Below are 23,868 nucleotides of genomic sequence, written 5' to 3' on the forward strand. Positions count from 1 at the left end.
CCGTGTAGGACAGAAGCGCAGACACCCTGTCTTCGGAGCTGGCACTGAAAGTCTGATAATTCTACTGGGCTCTTATGGATTTCTTTTTTAGCTGACGTTTTATTTTATTTTTTAATATATTTTTATTGATTTCAGAGAGGAAGGGAGAGGGAGAGAGATAGAAACAACACTTATGAGAGAGAATCATTGATTGGCTGCCTCCTGCATGCCCCACACTCCCTACAAGGTATGTGCCTTGACCATGAATTGAAACCTGGCCTCCGGTTCTTAGACTGATGCTCAAACACTAAGCCACACTGTCAGGGCTAGCTGACATTTTAGAAATTGATAGCTGTGGTAAGTTTGATCAATCTCTAAAAGAGAGGTTGCATCCAGAATATTGGCCTTCTGGTTACTGTTTGAGATGCCTGTTGTTAAAGCTCTGTAGGAGGAGTATACAAATACTTGCTTCTGCCCTGCTCAGATTTTTCAAGAATTGAGTTTGAAAATCAAATACAGTACAGTTACATGATCATTGCAAAGAAGCAGTTCTCAAAGTTTTGGTTTCAGGACCTCTTTACGATCTTAAAAATTATTAGGGACCTCAAAGAGCTTTAAAATTTAGGTTCTCTTTATTCAGTTATCATATTACACATCTAAAAGGAGAAATTTATTTAAAATAATGATAAGTCAATTCTGTGTTAATATAAGTAACACATTTTAAAGGAAAACAAACTGTATTTTTCAAAACAAGACTTTAATGAAACTAGTGTCACTTTTTTTTTTTTTTTTTTTTTTTTTTTACATTTTTGAAAGTCTTTTCAATATCTGGCTTAAGGAAAGATAGCTGAATTCTCATTCAATCTGCCATGCAGTCACATAACCTGTAGCCTGGGAAACTCCACTCATCACCTGTGAGAGAATAAAAGTGGAAGAAGCAAACAAAATCTTAATGTTTTTATGAAAATAATTTTGACCTTGTGGATTCTCTGAGTGTCTTGGAGCCCCAGGGGACCTCAGATCACAGAACCACTGTCTTAAAGTATTTTCACTTGACATTCCTGTGCATAATTTATAATGACTTCAAGTGGTAGCACACACAAAACAGTAGGTGATATACTAAAATGGGGCTTTTAAATAGAAATTGTTATCGTTGGAAGTGGAGTTCTTAGAGTGCCGCAAATAAAATAATGTCCTGAGGCTGCCACAACAGGATGGGGTTTCAGTAAAGCTTTACTGATGATGTAAAGTTAAGGGGGTTCCCCTCCAAGGTCCCATCTCACTCCCTCTCACCATGGAGGAAGTCCAACTGTGTCTTGAGCAGGGCTGGAATAAAGGCCACTGCCCATAGTTTCTGCTCCATATTAAAGTCTAGTCCAGCGCAGCATCCTGTGGGTGGGGTCTGCATGGCCCTGGGTCATGTGGCTGCATAAGGCCACATGGCTATGGAGGAAGAACGGGTGAGCCAATGGACAAGTACAGGTCACAGAGCAAGCAAGAACAAGAACCAACCAAGAGAGAGTGAACTCTTTGGGGATTTTAACTAGTTTTTATGCACTTCTGATGGGGCCCACACCCTAGCCAATTCATTGTTCCTCAGGCTAGACTGACAAACAAGCACCTTTGCTGGACCCCTTTCCCCAGTGATCTTCATGGAGTGGACCGGGGGGTTCCCTGAGGAGCGTGAAGCTGCCCAGATGGCCATGTTTATAATGTCTAGCCTTCCCTTTGCTCTCTTCCTATTATTAATATTAATAAACTAGAGGCCCAGTGCATGAAATTCATGCATGGTGGGGCGGGTCCCCTAAGCTTAGCCTGCACCCTTTCCAATCCAGGATCCCAAGGATCGGGCCTAAACCAGCAGTCGGACATCCCTCTCACAATCCTGGACCACTGGCTCCTAATTGCTCACCTGCCTGCCTTCCTGGTCATCCCTAACTGCCCCCCCTGCCTGCCTGATCATCCCTCACTGCCTCTGCATGCCAGCCTGATCACCCCTAACTGCTCCCCCCTGCTGGTCTGGTCACCCCTAACTGCCTCTCGCTGACAGCCAGGTTGCCCCCAACTGCCCCCCTGCCGGCCCAGTTGCCCCTCACTGCCCCCCCTGCCAGCCTAATTGCCCCAACTGCCCCTCCGGCTGTCCTGGTCACCCCCAACTGCACCACACCCTGCCAGCCCACTCACCTCTAACTAACCCCTCCCGCTGGCCTGGTCACCTCTTACTGTGCCCTCTGCCAGCCTGGTTGCCCCCAACTATCCCCCTCTGCCAGCCTGGTCACCCCTAACTGCCCCCCATTGGCCTGGTCACCCCATGCAGCCTGCTGTTCAGTCATTTGGTCATACCTCACTAACCCCCCTGCCAGCCTAGTTGTAGGCAGCCATCTTGTGAGGGCGTGAGGGTCAATTTGCATATTACCTCTTTATTATATAGGATTAGCTAATTACAATTATAACAATATCTCATAAAATGGAAATGAGTATCAGTGGAGCAAAATGCCACAGTCCAGAGAATTGGATAATCCAGCAGAGTCCTGGTGAAACCTCAAATTATCAATAGATAATTCAGAGGTTTCCTCACTTTATCAACCCCTTTGAATCTTTAAAACATAATGTGACTTACACAAAAATATACTCACTAATACATATTTTAAGAAAATATCTACTACATAAAACACATTTAATATTCTTTTTTTTTTCAGACGTAACATATCAGATGATTTGAAAGTTGGCTTTTTCAGCACAGACCGTGCTACTCAAACGGATTCCAGTGAAATTTTGCCATTAAAAGAGCTAAGCTCATCTACACAAAAACTAGTGCAGGTAATCTGGATTAATTTGAAACTTCTGGAATGATTTTTAAAAGTATTCATTGCCTTTAGGTCTCTTTCCGTGACAGAATTGAAATGATCAAAAAATTTAAAATATTAGCATCTTTTACAAACTGAATTAGATGACAGTTGTGCTTTTAAAAATTATCGATATGAACCAAAACTTATAATTATGTAATATTAATGTTGTGCTTATATATGTTGTTTAATGAGATGTTTTGTTACTCTCTTTGGAATTCTTTTGACATCTGTGAACATTCTCTATGTATAATACTTTTTAAAAATTGTAGAATGTAGAGAACAATATAATGAATAACTGTGTTACCCAACATACAGTTTTGTGAAATAGTGCCTTTGGACCCATTTTTTGGGGGGACCTTTTTTGATTGTAAAGAAATAAAACATTTGCCCTAGATGGTTTGGCTCAGTGGACAGAGCATCAGCCTGCAGACTGAAGGGTCCTGAGTTTGATTCTGGTCAAGGGCACATGCCTGGGTTGTGGGCTCAGTCCCCATTAGGGGGCCTGCAGGAGGCAGCCAAGTAATGATTCTCTCTCATCATTGATGTTTCTATTCTATCTCTCTGTCCCTCCCCCTTCCTCTCTGAAATCAATAAAAATATATTTAAAAAACAAACAAAAAAGAAATAAAACATTTCATATATATCAGATATCAAGGGTTAATATTAAAATCGCTAGTCAATAAAACTGTCACATGGGATAGCATACTACTACTATAAATACTCATGTATTTTGTTTCTGGTTTTTCACTTAACAATAGAACTTGAAAATCATTCCATATTCACAAGTACATCATATCATAAAATGCATAATTTATTTAGCTATCCCCCTATTGATAGACATTTTAAAAAAATATATTTTTATTGATTTCAGAGAGAGGAAGGGAGAGAGCGATAGAAACATCAATGATGAGAGAGAATCACTAATTAGCTGCCTCCTGGGCATGTGCCCTTGACTGGAATCGAACCTGGGACCCTTCAGTCTGCAGGCTGATGCTCTATCCACTGAGCCAAACCAGCCGGGCATGGACATTTTAAAAATATATATATGTTTTTATTGATTTCAGAGAGGAAAAGATAAGGAGAGATAGAAGTATCAATGATGAGAGGGAATCACTGATGGCTACATCCTGCACACCCCACACAATCCCAGCATATGCCCTGACCGGGAATCAAACCATGACCTCCTGGTTAATAGGTCGATGCTCAACCACTAAGCCATGCTGGCCAGGCATGTGGTGTAAATTCTGCAAAGTGGAATTTCTGAATCAGAGGATGTATGCATTAGTCATTTTAAGGATATTGCCAAACTGTTCTGCAGAGATTGCACCTATTTGCACTCCCACTAGTAATTTCTGAGGCTGTCCCTTTTTCTACATACTTGCCAATTTGTTGTCTTTTTTAATGCCTTCAGGAAAGTTTATAACTGTATTCTCTTGCAACTAGGAATGTCCAAACGACTAAGTTCTGATCAGTAGAATTTAGATGGAAATGTTGTGTGGCAGCTTTTGGGCACCTTCTTAAAGACACAGTTCACATGCACTGTCTACCACTTCACTTCTTCCTCCTTCTCCCGCCCACCCCCTTCCTTTTTATTCTCCAGCATCTTCGAGTTGTTGTGTTTTGCTCATATTGTATCTGAGTTTACAGTATCTGTGGGAGTCTGTGGTTCAGCAGCAGTTTGTCTGACCACACCAGGATCCCTGTGCCTCCTTTCTTCAGAACAAGTAGTCTATAAGGGCTGGGTTTTTTTAAACTTATTTCTTTTTTTTTTAAAATATATTTTATTGATTTTTTACAGAGAGGAAGAGAGAGGGATAGAAAGTTAGAAACATCGATGAGAGAGAAACATCGACCAGCTGCCTCCTGCACACCCCCTACTAGGGACGTGCCCGCAACCAAGGTACATGCCCTTGACCGGAATCAAACCCGGGACCTTTGAGTCCGCAGGCCGACGCTCTATCCACTGAGCCAAACTGGTTTCGGCATAAACTTATTTCTTAATTAAATTTATTATTCAGAAGAGCACACCTGGGCTGGTTCTTAAGACAAAGTCATCCCAGCTTGTTCCTGCAATTTAAGGAGTTTCTTAAGACTTCACTTGCTCTAGGATATATTTTTTTAATGATTCCTCAGCATAGTACTCTTTATAACAGGGGTGGGGAACCATTCCTCTGCCACAGGCCATTTGGATGTTTATAATATCATTTGCGGGTCATACAAAATTATCAACTTAAAAATTAGCCTGCTATATTTGGTCAAACATTTCATTAACTCACCCCTAATGCCTTGGCAGGGCCAGACCAAGTGCTTTATAAGTTGACAGCATGATATAAAGAGAAAGGAATATGAGTCAGTGTCTGTCCAGATCTGGGCCTTCCACTTACTGGCCACATAAAGTTAGACTAGTTAGTCACTTAACCTCTCAAAGCCTTGATATCTTCACCTGTAAAATGAAACCCTGCACAGAGTATGAGGATACTAAAATGAGATTCTTCCCAAGATGCTAATACCACGTGTCAAATTCCAAAGTGAGTGTGAGTTAGATCCCATTTGTAGACTTTTCAAAGGAAGTGTTGCACATAAGACCAGTGACTCTTAGCTCTTGAATCAGATCAAGGGTAATGAAAAAGGGGATCAGGAGATGAAGAGGAAAAATCGTTGAAGTGGTTTCTTAAGAAAACACTATTGCTATGATCTTTGTCGGGGAGAGGGTAGCAGATGTGATCTTCCTCAACTGACAGCTAGTAAGGCAGGCTTCAATGGAACTTGAAGTGTTTGCTGTATTGTGCTTGATCCGTGTGCAAGGAAGTTAACGTGGGCTGTGACAAGAAGATGGCATGGCTAAGTTGGGATCAGTCTACACTTCAGAGTGGTTGAGGTGAGGGATGTGTGACTTTTTTCCATAGACCATATGTGGTCTATGAGAGAGAGAGAGAGGATGTTAGCTAATGTGAGGTCATTCTGGGTCCTATCCAGAAGAGTGATCTAGAAGGACAGAGGACACCCAATAGCAGAGAGAGGGGAAAGGAGAACCCCAGATTCATAGGAGCTGAAGAAGGAGTAACAATGGTCACCAGAGTAGAGAAGCATTTGCTTAAGTCAACATGCATCCACAGGAGAGGGTCCTGGCCGTCTCTAGAGAAGCTATGTCAGTGCCCAAGGGAAGAAGAGTTAGTTCCCCCTACCTGCCAGTCCTTGGTGACCTGCCAGCCACCCCACCAGGTAGGAGCGGCCATGCTCCTTTATCCCTTCTGCCTTGTCCATGTTGGAGACACAGCAGCTGAGTGTGGGAGAAGAGGTGAGGGAGAACTCTCACCTCCTTTCCTTGAAGACAGGCAGCTAGCTGCCAATGACTGTCTTTAGCTTGGAGTACAGGGAGAAAGAAGCCTTGTCTATGAGTGAAGTTGAAGTGGTCATGTTAACTCATAGTGGTCATATTTCAAAAGCTACTTTGAGGCTGTGATTTGGGTGATGGTAGGACTTTCTGTTCCCAAGGATGAACAAAAAGTCATGGACTTGCCTAAAGTTTTTATTCAGGAGCAGATGACCTAGGGATATATTCAAATGAATGGTGGAAAACAAAAACACATTGTGTTTTGATGATCACATATCGTAATTAGCCCTAGCCGGTTTTGCCCAATGGTAAGAGCATCGTGTGTCCCCCCCTTCCCTCAGTCACATATCTGGGTTGCAGGTTCAATCCCTGGCCCCATCAGGGCAGGAGGCAACCAATCGATGTTTCTCTTTGTGTGTCTCTCCCCTTTCCTTCCACTCTCTCTAAAAAAGAAATCAATGGAAAAAAATACCCTCGGGTGAGGATTAACAATAAAAAACCCAAACAACAACAACAAAAAACCCGAAATGGAAACTAATCAATATACTGGTTATATATTTAAGTGGTTGGCTAGTGGATTCATAACAAATGTGATTTTCTGATCTGAAAATCACATCTTGAGAATTATTATACCTTTGAGGTATGACAGAGGATCATTGTACTTTATTCTGTATGAGAGTAAATTACTAGTGTTACCTGTGGGACGTGGAGGCCTTGGTTCTAGTCTTTTTATTTTTCTGTTAATCCTCACCCGAGGATATTTTTCCATTGATTTTTAGAGAGAGTGAAAGGGAAAGACAGAGAGAAACATGGAGACACATCGATTGGTTGCCTCCCACAAATGCCCAGGACAGGACCAGAGCCAGGGATTGAGCCTGCAACTGAGGAAGGACCCTTCAGTCCACAGCTCTATCCACTGAGCTAAACTGGCTGGGGTGGTTCTAGTCTTCTTGAAGGAAAGATTTCAATCAAGAGACAAAGTATAGAAAAACAAGCATGAATTTACTGACCACAGCAAAAAATATACTTAAGACAGTGAAAGAAGGAAGGGCTACAGTGAAAGAAAGAAGGAGAACCTAGGCCAGTGATGGGCAACCTTTTGAGCTTGGTGTGTCAAACTTCGCCAAAAAACTGAGCATAACTCGGGAAGTGTGTCACTTTGAGGAAAAAACATTATTTTGCAAATGTTTCATCCTCAGGAGCAGCAAATGTTTCATACTCGGCATGCGGCTGCCTCAGCGGCCGCGTGTCATCAGAAATGGCTACGCGTGTCAGTGCTGACATGCGTGTCATAGGTTCGCCATCACTGGCCTAGGCTGAGCTGCCTTGGCTCACTGGGAAGTCTGAGAAAAGGGAGCCTTGGAGACAGGTTCAGGGGGGTAGCATGGGATGAGCTGCTGCTGCTCATTGCTCCCCTGACTGCAAGTCTTGTGGGGTCCCTTAGAGTTTAGGAGATACATGCTTGTGGGGGAAGGAGAAGGGGAGGGTGCCGGAAGCCAATTCCAGCATGTCATAACTGCAAGAGTTTCATTGAATGGTTGATGGAACTTGGGGACTCAACAAGGGCTGAGTCACATATGTTATCGCCTGCTGGAATGGCTAAAGGCATTTCCCCAAACCTGGAAAGGATGCATTAAATTGATTGTTTGCTGCCAGACAGCTCAGGGCATCTTAATCTACATGTTATTGCCTCCTGTTGGCCAAACCCCTGAACAGCCGCAGGTAATTCTTCCAATCTGACAATGGACTCTGTAGACGAAACCCTACCCTTTAAAGTGTATATCTTCACCTTGCCTTAGGACAAATTGTGTTAATAAAAAGCAAGGGGTTCTGAGACAAGGAGAACTTAGTTTCTTTAGCTAGGCTCCTCTGACCCCCAATGTCTTTCAAAATTATCTTTCATCTCTAGATTCTTACTTAAGTTACACATAGCCTTTCTCCAGATTCCTGAACCCTTCTAGATGACAGAACAAGAACCCCAGCAGGAGGGGAATGACACAGAGTGTTCTCCTGAGAGAGAGCACGCTGGGACCTTCATTTTCAGGGGTTTTAAAGGCTGGGTGTTTAGGGCAGGTCCTAGGGGTGGAGCAATGGAACATTCATCAGCTTTATGCTGTTGTACCAATAGGGGATTTATTCTCTTAATTTGTTTGTCCTTGGGTGTGGTTGGCAAATGGCAGTTAATTGGATTTCTGTTTTTGAGTTTCCCTGAGTATGGTGATTTAACCCTCTGTTTGGGGAGAAGTATCCTTGGTTTAGGGAAGATAGGATTTACTAGGTGGCTGCAAACTGCTGTTTAATTATCTTAGTTTCCCTATTCCACTTGTTCCAGAATTTTCCTAGTCTCTTATTATAACACTAGGAACTTCTTCTCCTTTATTCCATTAGTTTATATTCCTTTAGCAGATTAATTGGAATTCCCAATATAAAGGGTATTTGACAGATAATCTTAAAAGGCAGGACAATCTCCTGACCAGGTCAGGTACCAAGGTTATATGCCCAGAACCCGGCATGGCATCACAATCCCTTACTCTTTACAATAATGTATGTTTTTCTGTTTTTAGACTATTAGATCCCTTCAGGTAGATTTTGGGTTCCTGAAAGAATTGCTTCAGTTGAAGTTTGAGGACCGGATTAAAGAGGAGTCTTTCAATCTCTTTGCTGTTCTACATGACAGGATCCTAACAATCGAAAGACACTATCAACAGGTAGAATGTCTCTAATTTCCTTTGTGTTTTTTGTTGTTTGTTTGTTTGTTTGTTTCATTACCTTCATTTTCTGTGTAGACTGATCTTATGCTTAGACATGTATGTACTACAATTTTGAACTTAGCAATTTTTGACGGCAACATAATTTGTATATGTTGTGTCCCATATAACAGTTTCACAGAGCTACATATAGCCGTATAATACATGTAGCTTTACCATGTGTCAGGAACTTTTCTAAGTGCTCTGTATACAAATTTATTTAATCCTCACATTAATCTTATGAAATAGGCATTATTATTATTCCTTTTTTATAGATGAGGAAACTGAGGCACAGAAATGTTAATTGACTTGCTCAGGATCACCAGTTTGGGTTCCAAGCCAGAGAGCTTGATGATTGAGATTTGACTCTTAGCCACAATTTTATATGATCTTGTTTGTGCTTTAATGGCTCATTTGGAGATAAAGGCATGAAAACTCTGCTGCTTTGAGGAATTTCTTAAAATCTATGGTCAAATTAATCTGCATACTTATCTGTCATTATCAATCCCTCTTATTTATTTGTTATAAAACAAAAATCCCATCTCCATCTATTGTTTTGTGGTGTTTTTTAAAATTTTTCTGATAATGATTTTATTTATTTTTAAAATTTTTATCTTTTTATTTTATTTTATTGATTTTCTACAGAGAGGAAGAGAGAGGGATAGAGAGTTAGAAATATTGATCAGCTGCCTCTTGCACACCCCATACCGGGGATGTGCCCGCAACCAAGGTACATGCCCTTGACCAGAATCGAACCTGGGACCTTTCAGTCCGAAGGCCGACGCTCTATCCACTGAGCCAAACCGGTTTCGGCTAAAATTTTTATCTTTATTGTTGAAAGTATTACAGATGTTTCCCCTTTTTCCCCCTCTACCCCCTCCCTCTAACCAACCCCCCAGACCTTCACTCACTGCTCTCCATCTATTGATGACCACACCATTCTAAGTACCATACTAAGCCTTTAAGCACAAGTCCCTTAACAATCCTAAATGGAAATACTTTTTTTTTTTTAAATATATTTTATTGATTTTTTACAGAGAGGAAGGGAGAGGGATAGAGAGCTAGAAACATCGATGATAGAGAAACATCGACCAGCTGCCTCCTGCACACCCCCTACCGGGGATGTGCCCGCAACCGAGATACATGCCCTTGACCGGAATCGAACCTGGGACCCTTCAGTCCTCAGACCGACGCTCTATCCACTGAGCCAAACCGGTTTCAGCCCTAAATGGAAATACTTTTATCCCTGATCTACAAATATGGAAACTGAGCTACCAAGGTTAAGTAACTTGCTTAAGGGCAGACAGATAATAGTAAATGGCACAATGATATTGAAATCTAATTCTGCCTGATTCTAAACCCTATTGTTGTTTATAGTCCATGCTGGAATCAGAGTTGGTATCTTTCATTGTTATCCTAAATAGAGCTGGTTAAATTATTTGATCAGAAAATAAGTAGTTTATGGATTAGCTGCTCTAGATTTTTTTTTTCCATGAGTTTGTCTCATTCAAAAAGTAGAAGGAGCAAAAGAGGATATGAATTGATAACAGATTTTACTACTTTTAAGAAATATGTTTTTTATTGATTTTTAGAGAGAGAGGAAGGGAGAGTGATAGAGAGATAGAAACATCATGAGGTGAGACACATCATCATTCAGCTGCCTCCTGCATGCCCCCTACTGGGCATAGAGCCTGCATCCCTGGCATGTGCCCTGACAGGTAATCAAACCCATGACCTCTTGCTTCTTGGTTCAAGGCTCAACTGCTGACCCACACTGGTTGGGCAGATTTCACTACTTTTAAATTTTTTTTTTTTAATATTTTATTGATTTTTTTACAGAGAGGAAGAGAGAGGGACAGAGAGTTGGAAACATCGATGAGAGAGAAACATCGATCAGCTGCCTCTTGCACACCCCCTACCGGGGATGCGCCCACAACCAAGGCACATGCCCTTGACCGGAATCGAACCCAGGACCCTTGAGTCCGCAGGCCGACGCTCTATCCACTGAGCCAAACCGGTTCCGGCAGATTTCACTACTTTTAAAAGCAGTTCTAGGAAGATACGAAAAAGACTTTGATATGTAAAATGAAATGAAATCTTCAAATTATCCAGAAGGACATTATTGCTTTTGGTTAAGTGTAAGTAAAAATGGAATGTGCTGTAAGAGCTATACCATAGGAGAAATAATAATAAAATGAATTTCTTAAGAGATTGTGATGATTTGAATGATTTTTATATTGAGCTCCTCCCTAGTAGGTGTGAGAGTTGTTTTTGGAAATATATCATGGTGCTCCTTGTACTTATTTCTGGTTTTCAGAATGAAGAATTAATTAGAAAATGTTGCCATCAGCAGTTGTCAGATGCCATAGCTGTAGTCCGAGGAATGTACAAGGTGGGTCTTAGTGCTGTCCTGGGCAGGACCAGCTTTATATCTTGGAAGTGCATAGAGTGGGGCTCACTTTGGCTTCCCAGCCTGAATTATGTCAACGTAAAAAAGTTCAAACCTGTAGATAGTTTTTATAAGGGTTTATTTGAGCAAAATTGATGACATATGCCGGGGAGCAAGATCTCAAATGCTCTGCAGCATAACAGTTTTGCAACTTCATTTATGCATTTATTGGAGGTGGGAAAAAGCAAGGTGGGGATTGGATTGCAGGATAGTTAACGAGATTATGTACTTTCTTGAGGGTGATTCAAGTTTATTTCAAAGGTGTGTTAACCAAGATGCATAGAAACAATGGCCAGGGCTTGCTTAAGGCAAAGATAAACCCTTTACTAAAAAGTTATAAAAGCCTGGGTGTGACTATCTCTATGCCCTGCCCAGTTAGGAAGTTATGATTAGATCACCCTGTGAGGTTACTTTCCATAAAAACCCCTTTTGTTGTCCAGTTTTTACTTTGAAGATCTGTTTTCTCAGTTTTCAGGCTCCTGAAGAGGGATTAGGCCTAAGATTGTTCATGCTCACATTAAATTTAACAAAACAACACTTTGGGGTAGCAGATAAAACTTTTCAGAGACTGGAGAATTCCAATCTGTTATCCAAAGTGCCTGGACAGGTGATGAAGTAATCCAGATTGCATGGTGAGCTTGCATTTGGATAGAAGCAGGTCAGATGGTCTTAAGAGAGAGTTCATCGGTCCATGGTAAATCCCAGTGAACAGTCTCTGACTCTTGATAGAGTAACTTTTCTAATGACAAGGACACTGTCTGCCACACTAGTGCTTCACTCCCCTTCGTAATGGAAAAATCATGATTTTTCAGTGATTACTCTTTAGGTTTAGTAAAGACCTTGTACCTCTTAGAGTAGTTATTAATCTTTTCTTTCATTTCAATATGTTTCTATAAAGAAACATTTATTTACAGCAAATTGTGCATTTCTCATAGCACAACACATTTGTGTTTAATTGTATAATTGCTTATTATAAATCTCTGTTCTGTGCCAGACTGTAAGCCTTATGAGGGCCAGATGTTGTCTATCTTATTCACTGCTATGCCCTGCCTCTTAGCAGTGTGCCTGGTACATAATTAGCAATCAGCTCAAAATGGCATATAAGCCTTAATTGCCCAATTTGCCCTCTGGTCTCATACTCTCATGGAACTTCCATCTACACTAATAAAAGAGAAAAATGCTAATTGACCGTACCTTCGCTATGCCCGCAGCCAATCAGAGCGAGTATGCAAATTAACTCAACAAATATGGCAGTTAATTTGCATACGCTGAGGGAGGGAGGAGTGAAGACTGAAGACAGCATAGAAAGAAGAGGGAGGGAAAGCAGAAAGCAAGGCGGCTGCCAGAGGGAAACTGCAGGCAGGGTGGGCGGCGGTGGCGGCAGCAGCCACTTGCAGGAATCTTCCTGCAATGGGATCCTAGTATGTACATATGTAATAAACCTGGCTATTTTCTCTTAAATAACTTAAGAAGAATTGCAAAATGTATGTACGGTTGCCTATATTTGTGACAGATGTTGGTCACTCAACAGTCATTTTCCCTCCTCCATTTATTTATTTATTTATTTATTTATTATAATTAATTAATTTATTTAAATCTTTATTGTTGAAAATAATATATATGTCCCCCATTGATCCCCACCCTTACCCCAACCCCCTCCCAGGCCTTCACCACTCTATTGTCTGTGTCCCTGGGTTATGCATATATGCATACAAGTTCTTTGGTTGATTACCTCTATTCCCCCTTTCCCCCGCTTCCCTCTGAGATTCTGCACTCTGAATCTCCTTTTTTTTTTTTTTTTTTTTTTAAATCAGCAGAAGCCCTTCTTACTGTACAAGACAAAATGCTAAATAATTTCTTTCTCAACTTCCTTTTCAGCTATGGTATACGCATGGACAAGGTCACTTGCCCATGACACCTGAACAATGGGACCTGAAGGTAAGTTGGCTGTGGCATTTGGGAGCAGGTTGTGTCCTCTCATTAAAGAAGACTCATAGGAGGAAACACCCTTCTTTTTCTTTGTGTGACCTTGTTACATCTCCTTCTGATGCTTGGAATTGATGCAGCCAACCTAAAACCAAGGACTGAGACACTCACACCAACAAGCCATTTCTTAAATACATTTTGGGATAGATTACTCCTTTGGATGTGCTAAGGATGGCAGAGTGGAAGACTGCTCTGTCAGCATTCTGAGTCTATGCCCAATTGTGTTTCCAAAGATGGCCTTGACACTGTCTTCCCACACCTGCTCTTCTGCAATGCACCTTGCTCCTCTCCCACCAGAGGTGGAGCATAATTCCCCTCCCCAGAATCCCGCTGGACCCAGTGACTTGTCATAAGCACAGAGTGTGGAGGAAGTGATGCTGCACGACTTCGGAGGCCAGGTTGCAAGAAGCCTTGCAAATGCATCCTTATACCTTTGGAATGTTTGCTCCCTGGATTCCCCTCTCTGATTCCAGCTGCCATGGTGTGAGACTCTCTAGCTGTTTGGAGGGTCTACATGGGGTACTGGGTGCACAGGCCCAGCTGAGTCCAGCCTTTAAGTCATCCAGTCTCCAACCATTCATTCTTCCCACCCAGACATTATGAAGCAGAGAGAAGCCATCTGCGGTGCCTGCCCTAATCCCCTGACCCACAGTGTTTATGAACATAATAAATAGTTGTTGTTTAAGCTGATAGGTTTGGGGAGATGTGTTAAGCAGCAATAAATAGATAGTCAGGACAGTATCCCTACACTCACACCAACAAGCAATGCCTTAAGTACATTTGTTGGATAAGTTCTTCTCTAATGGTTCTGGCAGAACAGTTACAGCATTGTGGTTGGCAGCATGGTGTAAGTTTTAGAAAAAGAACTCCAGAGTCAGAACATATGGGTTCAAATCCTGACACTGCACTTAATTGCTATGTGACCTCAGGCAAAGTATTGACTCTCTCTGCCTCAGTTTCCTTATCTGTCAAATGAGGATCACAAAAGTACCTGCCTCATAGGCTTGTTCTGAGGATTAAATGAATTGATCTTTGTGGAGCATTTAAAGAGTGCCTGGCACATGATATTGCATTATTAGCATTTGTTAAGTAAACACTTCCACCTATTCATAATACTCCTTGGTGTTGGTATCTTTTTCTCTCCCTTAATTATCCTATCTTAGTATTTAAGTGTATAGCTTTCTGTCTCTTGATTGCAAATTTCAGATATGATAAAGTGCCCTTAAGACATCTGTCATTATTATCAAATTTTATTACGTTGAACCTTATAATATTGACACTTTGGGAGCCAAAAAGGTCAAATGTCAGCAATTTCATAAAAGTGATGACAGAAAGCATACTTATTTTATATCTACTCTTACAGGGAATGAATACAATGTTTCAACATTATGCATAGTACTTGCTGTAGATACTCTCTGGCTATTTCTTTTGCTAAGAGACTTTTAAAGAAAATCATGACTACATTTTCATTTTATAAAATGTGAGTTTTATGCATCTACTGAGAGGCCATATTATTTTTTTCTTAACCTATTTATAATTAATAATGTGGTGAAATGAATTGATTTTTTAATGTTAAATCAACCTTTCTTTGTATAAGCCCAACTTGGTCATAATATGTCTTTTTTATTAATTTTTAAAATTGATTTTAGAGGGAGAGGAAAAAAAGGGAGAGGGAGAGAGAGAGAGAGAAACATCAGTTTGGTGTTCCACTTATTTATGCATTCATTGGTTGATAATTGTATGTGCCCTGACTCCAAAACCTTGGTGTATGGGGACAGTGCTCTAACCGACTGAGCTATCTGGCCAGGGCTTTACACACACACACACACACACACACACACACACACACACACACAACTTTGTTGTTGAATTTAGTGTGTTAATATTTTGCTTAGGATAATTTAAATCTACATTTATCAGTGAGGTCACCTCAGTCTCCCCCAGCCCGCCCCCCCCCCCCCCGCCCCCATCTTTATTGGGTTTGTTGTCAGGGTTCTGGCAGCTTCACAAAATGAGTTGGGAATGTTATGCCCATTTTGTTCCTTAGGAGCATTTGTGTAAGATTAGAAATTTTTCTGCCAGAGGAGCCAGCTGGGCCTGGAGAGATTGATTGATTGACATATTTTGGACTTATTCAATTTCCTTAAAGGTTATAAGACTATTTGGGTTTTCTATTCCTTTTGATTTAGATATAGTGAGACATTTGTCCAGGGCCTTGTCTGTTTCATTTAAACTCAAGAATTAGTTGGAATAAAGGCTTAATAATATATGCCTTGTTGCTGTCCTATATTTTAAACCCCCTTAATATTTTTATTACTATTTTATCCATTTTCACTGAATTTTTAAATATCACTTACGTTTTTTATTACTAGAAATTCTATTTGACTCTCTTTTTATGGCTCATACTCTTTGCTCATAATTTCAGTGTGGTTATTTCTATAAACATTTTTAATATTTTTTATTTATATTCTGTGTTTCACAATTTCCATAACTTCCATCTTTGAGTGTCTGATAAGTGCTGGCTGTCATTCATGATATGTCTTTTACTTTTGGGTTTCATGATTTTTGTGAACTCATATTTTTGTGGGAATTTATTGGAGGCCTGGAATAGAAGTGAGTTATAGTTTAGAGAATATTTATATTTGCCTTTGTGAGGCTTCTGAATCTGTAACCATTTTAATCTAATCCTCAGCCTGAGGTATTTTAAACCACCCAGAGGTATGAAGTTGGGCCTCAAAACTGTGTGGGCCATCTTATGCTTATAAAACTCAAGAGATTTTTTCCCTCCCTATATTTGGACCCAACTTTCCAACAGAGGCAATTTCACTTTCAATGGAGGAGGAGGGATACAGCATTCAAAGTGGTTACTTCTAGTTTGTTTTTACATTGAAGGGTAGCCCTTAGGTGTCTCAATCTTACTTAGAACTGACATGCTGAGGAGGACCTGGGTAATTTATCTTCCCTGTGCCGGTAAAGAGGTGTAAACCAAAGTTGAAATTTACCTCGTTTAGCAATGCTCTAGAGCAGTGGTCGGCAAACTCATTAGTCAACAGAGCCAAATATCAACAGTACAACGGTTGAAATTTCTTTTGAGGGCCAAATTTTTTAAACTTAAACTTCTTCTAACGCCACTTCTTCAAAATAGACTCGTCCAGGCCGTGGTATTTTGTGGAAGAGCCACACTCAAGAGGCCAAAGAGCCACATGTGGCTCGCAAGCCGCAGTTTGCCAACCAGGGCTCTAGAGTGAAGGCCAGTTTCTGTCAATGTTGTTCATACTTCCCTGGATTTCTACATTCACTTAATTTTGGCCCAAGCATCCCTTACTTTGTCAGCTTCTAGGTGCATTTTACTTACCTTACCCAGAATTTTTGTTGTTTACAGTGGGAGGGTGAGTCAGAGTTCCATGAATTTTTGAACATGCTTTCATAGTCTTTTGTCTTCAACCATTTCTGGGATACTAGTATACTTCTAATGTGAATGAAATGTTCTAAAAATGTGGCTAAGTGACTTTGGTTCTTTATTTATACTTTTTGTACTTACAGGAGTAGAAAGTCCTAAAATGATTTAAGTGCTTTATAGTCATCAGTTTTTCATACTAATATGTGCTGGTTAAGTATGCTTAGCCAACAGAATGTTAGTTGTGGTTAGTTGGCTTATCTACTTTAAGAATTGGTTTAATGACACAAACGTGATTATTTGAATCTTTGCTTTGGCTTTTTGGCATGGCCTCAGACAACCTTCCTAATCCTGGCCACCCAGTTTGTTAATTAAGGCTTAGTCATAAGAAAGAGCAGAAGAGCATTGAAAAGAACAACCACAGTGTACACTTTTGGTTAAGATGCAGCTTTGGGGTGCAGGCTAGAAGAGGTCAATCGGGGAAAAGGAGGGACCTCTGTAATACTTTCAACAATAAAGGTAAGTTTTTTAAAAAAGATGTAACTTTTGATTGTGTGAATAAATCTCTGCTGCCCCCTAGAGTCCAGTTAAGGATACAGGTACACGTACTTTTTCAGCTATGGAGCAAGTGTCTAAATCCATTTAACTTTAAAAGCAATTTCTTGTGTGGTATTATAATATTTACATTTACAGATAAACTAAGATATTTTTCTAGAAATGTATCAGTTTAGATTCAAATAAGATAACAGAAAATACTCTAAGTATCTCAAACAAGGATTTAATAAGGGGATTTAAGAGCTTATAAAAATCTCTTGGAAAGAAGGAGTAAAAGTCAGGGAGAACTGTTGCTAGCTTTCAAATTAATAACCAATTTTTCCAACATCATTTAGTGAATATCGTTGCATTTTTTATTGATTTATGATGTTTTTCTCATGTTTAAAGATAAGTCGAGTTGGGCATATTAAAATTTTTAGGAGTTTACTGAGCACCAAGCTATCTGAGTATGGCAGTGCCCAGTGGGGAGGGGCTAGGAGTGCTCCACAAATAGGAGCTATGGGGAGGACCCACATAGAGAAAAGGTGGGAGCAAATCAAGGGAACTTTGGCAAGAACTTGAGTATTTACCTTATTTGAAAAAGCCTAGTTGCCTGTTTGTGACTGGTTGTCCTTAGTTTTTTTATTTCTTAACTTTAAGGCATTTGCTGGCTTTGGTTTGGTTAGACTGCTAAGGTACTAGAACCACCTCAGCCTAATGGCCTCCTCATCATATATCAACAATAAGGGTTATCTCCAGGCTACTTGTGCTATTTTGTTGCTCTATGTTAACATTATCTATGCAGTGTTGTGACCCTCCATTGCATTTTTGTATTTAATATTTTTAGAATTATGTTTTTCTTTAGAATTATAACATTTTAGTATCTAATAAGTTTAAGTTTTTTTCATTATGTCTCTCAAAAATATCTTTGCTTTTATATATATATATATTTATATATTTATATATATATATATTATTTTTTTTTTTTTTTTTTTATTGATTTCAGAGAGGAAGGGAAAAGGAGAGAGAATCATTGATTGGCTGCCTCCTGCACAACTCCTACTGGGTACTGAGCACACAAACTGGACTGCCTGCCAGCCTGATCATCCCTAACTGCTCCCCTGCTGGCTTGATTGTCCCTAACCACCTCTGCCTCGGCCGCACACCCGGGACCCAGGATTCCCTCCCTCTGGTCAGCCATAGGCGTCCAGGCTAACTGCAGCCGCAGGGGATGGTGGGCAGGTGGCTTCGTCTGGGCTGCAGCTGCAAGTGCTGGCACCTGGGGCCACGGGGTGAGAGGCGTCTTCGTCTCCCGGGCCATAGCCAGCCCCAGGTACTGGTGCCCGGGGACTGCGGGGTGGGTGGCTTCTCCCACAGGCTCGGAGCGACTGGGGGGCGGGGCTGTTGCCATCTTTTCAGGTTAATTTGCATACTCATTCCTGATTGGCTGGTGGGCATAGCAGAGGTACACTCAATTTGCATCTTTCTCTTTTATTAGTGTAGATTGACTTTTTTAAAAATGTTTTTTTGTTTGTTTGTTTTTAAAATTTCTTTATTGGTTATGGTGTCACATAATTGTCCTCATCCCCCTGTTCCCATCCCGAACCCCTCCTCACGTATGCCCCCACCCCCCTGTTGTCTATGACCACTGGTTAGGCTTATATGTATGCATACAAGTCCTTTGGTTGATCTCTCCCCCTTTCCCCCACCCTCCCCTGCCTTCCCTCTGAGGTTTGACAGTCTGGTTGATGCTTCCCTGTTGCCAGGTCAGTTTTTGTTCTTCAGCTTATGTTGTTCATTATTTCCCTTAGATGCGTGAGATCATGTGATACAGGAAATATACTTATAAGAACCAAAAATGAGACAAGCCATAATGGTTATTTGCTGGGAGGCAAATGAATCAGTCTGTAGTGAGTTTCTTTCTGGGCCAACAGTTCTTTTGAGTCTCAATTTCAATGTCGAACATTTCCTTATGTGTACATGTCAGCAATGATATTTCAGTTCTGGGTGGTGGACAAATGGTAGTGATGCAGGTCTGACCGTCTCTGGTTTAGTCCTGGGCATCCTTCAGCGGTGCACAACTGCTGTCTGCTAGTATGGCAAGGCATTGTCAGTGTCTTCCATCTCTGGAGTGTTTCTCTTCTGTCTTCATGGCTGGAGCAGTCCTGTCAATTCCTCTCTATTGCAGGAATCCACATGGTCTTGGAGTTATTTTCTGAAAATATACAAACATATTCTCGACCAAAAGTTAGTAAAGGAATATTTTCTATAAATTTGACTTGGAGTCCTTTTTCATTTTTTTTTTTTTTTTTTTTTTTTGCCCAAATGCTTTTCCTCTGGCTTGTTTTGACACCATGTGTATTTTTCACGGGTTTCTTGCTGTTAGCCCATCTAAAGGCTCCAACCCATGAAGGATTAGAAACATAAGTCCAAAATACTTCCCCTTTAGCCCCAGTTAATCTCTTTTTTTTTTTGTATATTTTATTGATTTTTTTACAGAGAGGAAGAGAAAGGGATAGAGAGTTAGAAACATCGATGAGAGAGAAACATCGATCAGCTGCCTCTTGCACACCCCCTACTGGGGATGTGCCTGCAACCAAGGTACATGCCCTTGACCGGAATCGAACCTGGGACCCTTGAGTCCGCAGGCCGACGCTCTATCCACTGAACCAAACCGGTTTCGGCTACCCCAGTTAATCTTACCGTCTTGCTGATGACTGCTAGCATGGCAGGAAAGACGTTCTCAGGTGTTCTCGTGGTTCCGGTTATCTCACACTTTCTTTTTATTTTATTTTATTTTATTTTATTTTATTATTATTATTATTTTACATATGTGTCCTTATCCCCCCATCATCCCCTACCCCCCAGTCATGCCCCGCCCCCCTGTTATCTGTGTCCATTGATTAGGCTCATATGTATGCACACAAGTCCCTTGGTTGATCTCTCCCCCTTACTGAGGTACAGTCAATTTGCATCTTTCTCTTTTATTAGTGTAGATTGACTTTTTAAAGAGAGAGGAAGGCAGAGATGAATATTTGGCTAGCTGAAGGAAGATGGGAGGAAGATAAGGAAGTGTCCTATTTAACAGTATAGAGGCATAAAGTGCAAGGTCAAGTCAGGCAACTGTAAATGGTTGGGTATGTTTGGAAGATGAGAGGGCTGGAGAAAGTGGTGAGAAGTGACACAGGAAAGTGAAGCTAAGGAATTAATATTTTATCTTGAAGACATCGAAGACTTCTAAGCAGTTTTCACAACATGCTCAGATTTGCAAACTTGAAAGATAAATATTTGGAGTGGTGATGACACTTGATAAATAACTCCCCGCTTTCCCACCCAGGTTCTAGGCCAGTTGAAAAATAAAATCTATATATGTAAAAGCCTAAGCGACCATCGCAACTGAACAGGCTGCGTGGGGCGAACAGGCTGGCAGGGGGGTTAGGGAGGGGCAACCAAATGACTGAATAGCAGGCTGCTGCGTGGGGCAACCAGGCCCACAGGGGAGGCAGTGGGGGGCAACCAGGCCAGCAGGGGGGCAGTAAGGGTTGACCAGGCTAGAGGGGGAGTTAGGGGTGACCAGGCCAGCGGGGGAGGCAGTTGGGGGCCACAAAGCTGGCAGGGGGGGGGGCAGTAAGGGGCAACCAGGCTGGTGGGGGGTTGGCAGTTGGGGGCAACTAGGCCAGCAGGGGTGTAATTGGGGGTGACCAGGCCAGCAGGGGGTGCAGTTAGGGGTGATCAGGCAGGCAGGCAGTTGAGCAGTGAGGAGCCAGTGGGCCCAAATTGTGAGAGGGATGTCCAACTGCCGGTTTAGGCCCCATCCGCAGGATCAGGCTTAAACTAGCAGTCAGACGTCCCCCAAGGGGTCCCAGATTGGAGAGGGTGCAGGCTGGGCTGAGGGCACCCCCTCCAAACCCCGGGCACAAATTTCATGCACCAGGCCTCTAATAAAATAAATAAAGATCATCTGTTGTACTGATAAAACAGGCTACTCAGTGCCAAACCCCAGAATCGGGCCGACTTGACTCCCATCACAGGCAGCAGTGGCTGGGTAGATCTCTTCCTGCCAGGGCAGGGCGTATGCTCCTGCAGTGCTTATCCCAAAGAGAAGGGAAAAGAAGGGGATGGCCAGGATGTGACCACCTTTCTTCTTTCAAGATCATAATCAGGTAATTGAGTGGAGGATATCACTCCACATGGAAGGAAAATAGTATTTCTGGATTTTTCTTTTTCTCTTAATCGCAGTCCCACACCAGACCCCCAGCCCATGGTTCCAGAGCCGGGAAGAGAAATTCCTGTAACTCTGGGCTGTAAAAACCAGCTGGAATAATGGCTGAGTGACAGAGGCTGCTGGAGACTCAGGCAGTCCCTCTTAAAGGGCCAGCACATGAACTTACACAGTCCAGCTCCCTCTGAACTGGAGGCATTAGGGGAATCAGGGACTTATGAGGAAAAACTGGATTGTCTGGCATAGGGGCAGGAACTCGGGGGCGGCTTTCTCCCAGATGGAGGTGCTTGCAGGTGTCTTGTTCCTGTGCTGAAACCTCCCCTGTCCCAGAGCTGACTGGCAGCCATATCTGAGTTTCCATCAGTGTGCCTCACACTGTTTGCTCCATCCTGGTGATTCCCTGAGACCTTACCTCATCCAGCTTGCAGTCCTACCCAAGCTGCTTGCAGCTTCTTTTCCATATGAATGGCCAATACTGGCTCAGACTTCAGAGTTTCCTAAAATGTCTTAAACAAGCAGCAGCTGGCATCAGCATGCCATATACCTATTGATAAGAGCCCAAGACCCAGCGCTAGCTCCAGCCTGCCTTGCTTCACAGCTTGGCCTTGTTGGGCACTTCTAAGCCTAATACAAATAGCAGCCATCTGCAGATAGCTTGGAATCTCCTCCCAGGTGGCCCCAGGCAGTGGCTGACTTTGCATCTCTCAGGAGGCCCCAGAGCCAGTGCACCTGGTAGACAGCTTCAGAACATACCAGATTATAACTTGGCATATCCACAAGTGACACACTCAAGGGGAAGACTCAGTGAGCACCAAAGCCCCACTGAAGCTAATCCTGCTCCATAGGGGTGTCTCCTGCACAGCTACTCTTCCAATGTAGTCACAGCTGGTCCTCACAGCAAATTGGCCTGTAGGTCAACTCCTCCCAGTGGCACCAACAGCAATCAAAGCTCAACTACAACAAGATGGTGCACATAGCCTACACAGGGGTGCACCTAGAGTGCCCAGCTCAGGTGACTGGGAAGGCTGAACCACTGGGCCCTACTACATACATAAGGGCACTCTACTAATTCCAGGAGGCATAACAGCTCTACATAATATATGGGAACAAACACAGAGAAGCAGCAAAAATGCGGAGACAAAGAAACATGTCATAAATGAAAGAACAGAAGAAATCTCCAGAAAGAGAAATAAATGAAATGGAAGCAAGCAAGCTATAGAGTTACAGAGTTCAAAACAATGTTATAAGGATAAGGGGTGACCAGGCCGACAGGGGTGGCAGTGAGGGGTGACCAAACAACCAAGCAGCAGGCTGTGTGGGGTGACCAGGCCGACAGGGGTGGCAGTGAGATGTGACCAAACGACTGAGCAGCAGGCGGCATGGGGCTACTAGGCCCACAGGGGGGGCAGTTGGGGGCGACCAGATTGGCAGGGGTGGCAGTGAGGGATAACCAGGCTGGCAGAGAGGAGCAGTGAGGGGCAACCAGGTTGGCGGGGGGGTGGCAGTTGGGGGCAACCACACCAGCAGGGGGTGCAGTAAGGGGTGACCAGGCCAGCGGGGGGGGCACTAAAGGGTGAGCAGGCTGGCGGGAGGGGGCAGTTGGGGGAAACCAGGCCAGTGGGGGGGCAGTTGGGGGTGACTATGCCTGCAGGGGGGCCGTTGGGAGTACCAGGCCAGCGGGGGGGGGGGTGCAGTTAGGTGCGATCAGGCAGGCAGGCAGGTGAGCAGTTAGGAGCCAGTGGTCCCAAATTGTGAGAGGGATGTCCAATTGCCGGTTTAGGCCTGATCTGCAAGATCGGGCCTAAACTGGCAGTCAGACATTCCCTGAGGGATCCTGGATTGGAGAGGGTGCAGGCTGGGCTGAGGGGACACCCCCACCCTGTGCACAAATTTCGTGCACTGGGCCTCTAGTCCTATATGCATACTAGAGGCCCTCAGCCTGACCTGCGCCCTCTTGCAATTCAGGACCTTTTGGGGGTTGTTAGACTGCCAGTTTTAGTCAGATCACCGCAGGCCAGGCTGAGGGATCCCACCAGTGCATGAATCCATCTGCCCCCTGGTGGTCACAGCTACCTGTCGAAAGGTCGAACGGTTGAACAGTCAGACACTTAGCATGTTAGGCTTTTATATATACAGATATGCATTACATATGGACACAGATAATAGGGTGGTAAAGGCCTGGGGTGGGGTGGGAACTGGGTGGAGGGAGGCAATGGGGAGGAAAGGGAGATATCTGTAATACTTTCAAAAATAAAGATTTTTATTTTAAAAAAGAGGTTTTGCCCATAATATCAAAAGACAGCACAAAATTATTATAATAAGAAAAAGCTGACAGTTATGCCCCAGATGGGAATATTAACCCCTTCCATTT

General features: G+C 42.6%; 1 protein-coding gene across 1 annotated transcript in view; it reads left to right on the forward strand.

The window, feature by feature from the left end:
* The window catches only part of C2H10orf67 (chromosome 2 C10orf67 homolog), a 112,976-nt gene that overhangs the window by 16,439 nt on the left and 72,669 nt on the right, over positions 1-23,868 (forward strand). The window contains exons 2-5 of the mRNA XM_054724761.1: positions 2,679-2,799; positions 8,727-8,870; positions 11,227-11,301; positions 13,237-13,296. Of these exons, the coding sequence (XP_054580736.1) occupies positions 2,679-2,799; positions 8,727-8,870; positions 11,227-11,301; positions 13,237-13,296 (400 nt within the window). The remainder of the gene's footprint in view (positions 1-2,678; positions 2,800-8,726; positions 8,871-11,226; positions 11,302-13,236; positions 13,297-23,868) is intronic.

The sequence above is a fragment of the Eptesicus fuscus genome, chromosome 2, assembly GCF_027574615.1.
Source record: "Eptesicus fuscus isolate TK198812 chromosome 2, DD_ASM_mEF_20220401, whole genome shotgun sequence".
Classification (NCBI taxonomy): Eukaryota; Metazoa; Chordata; class Mammalia; order Chiroptera; family Vespertilionidae; genus Eptesicus; species Eptesicus fuscus.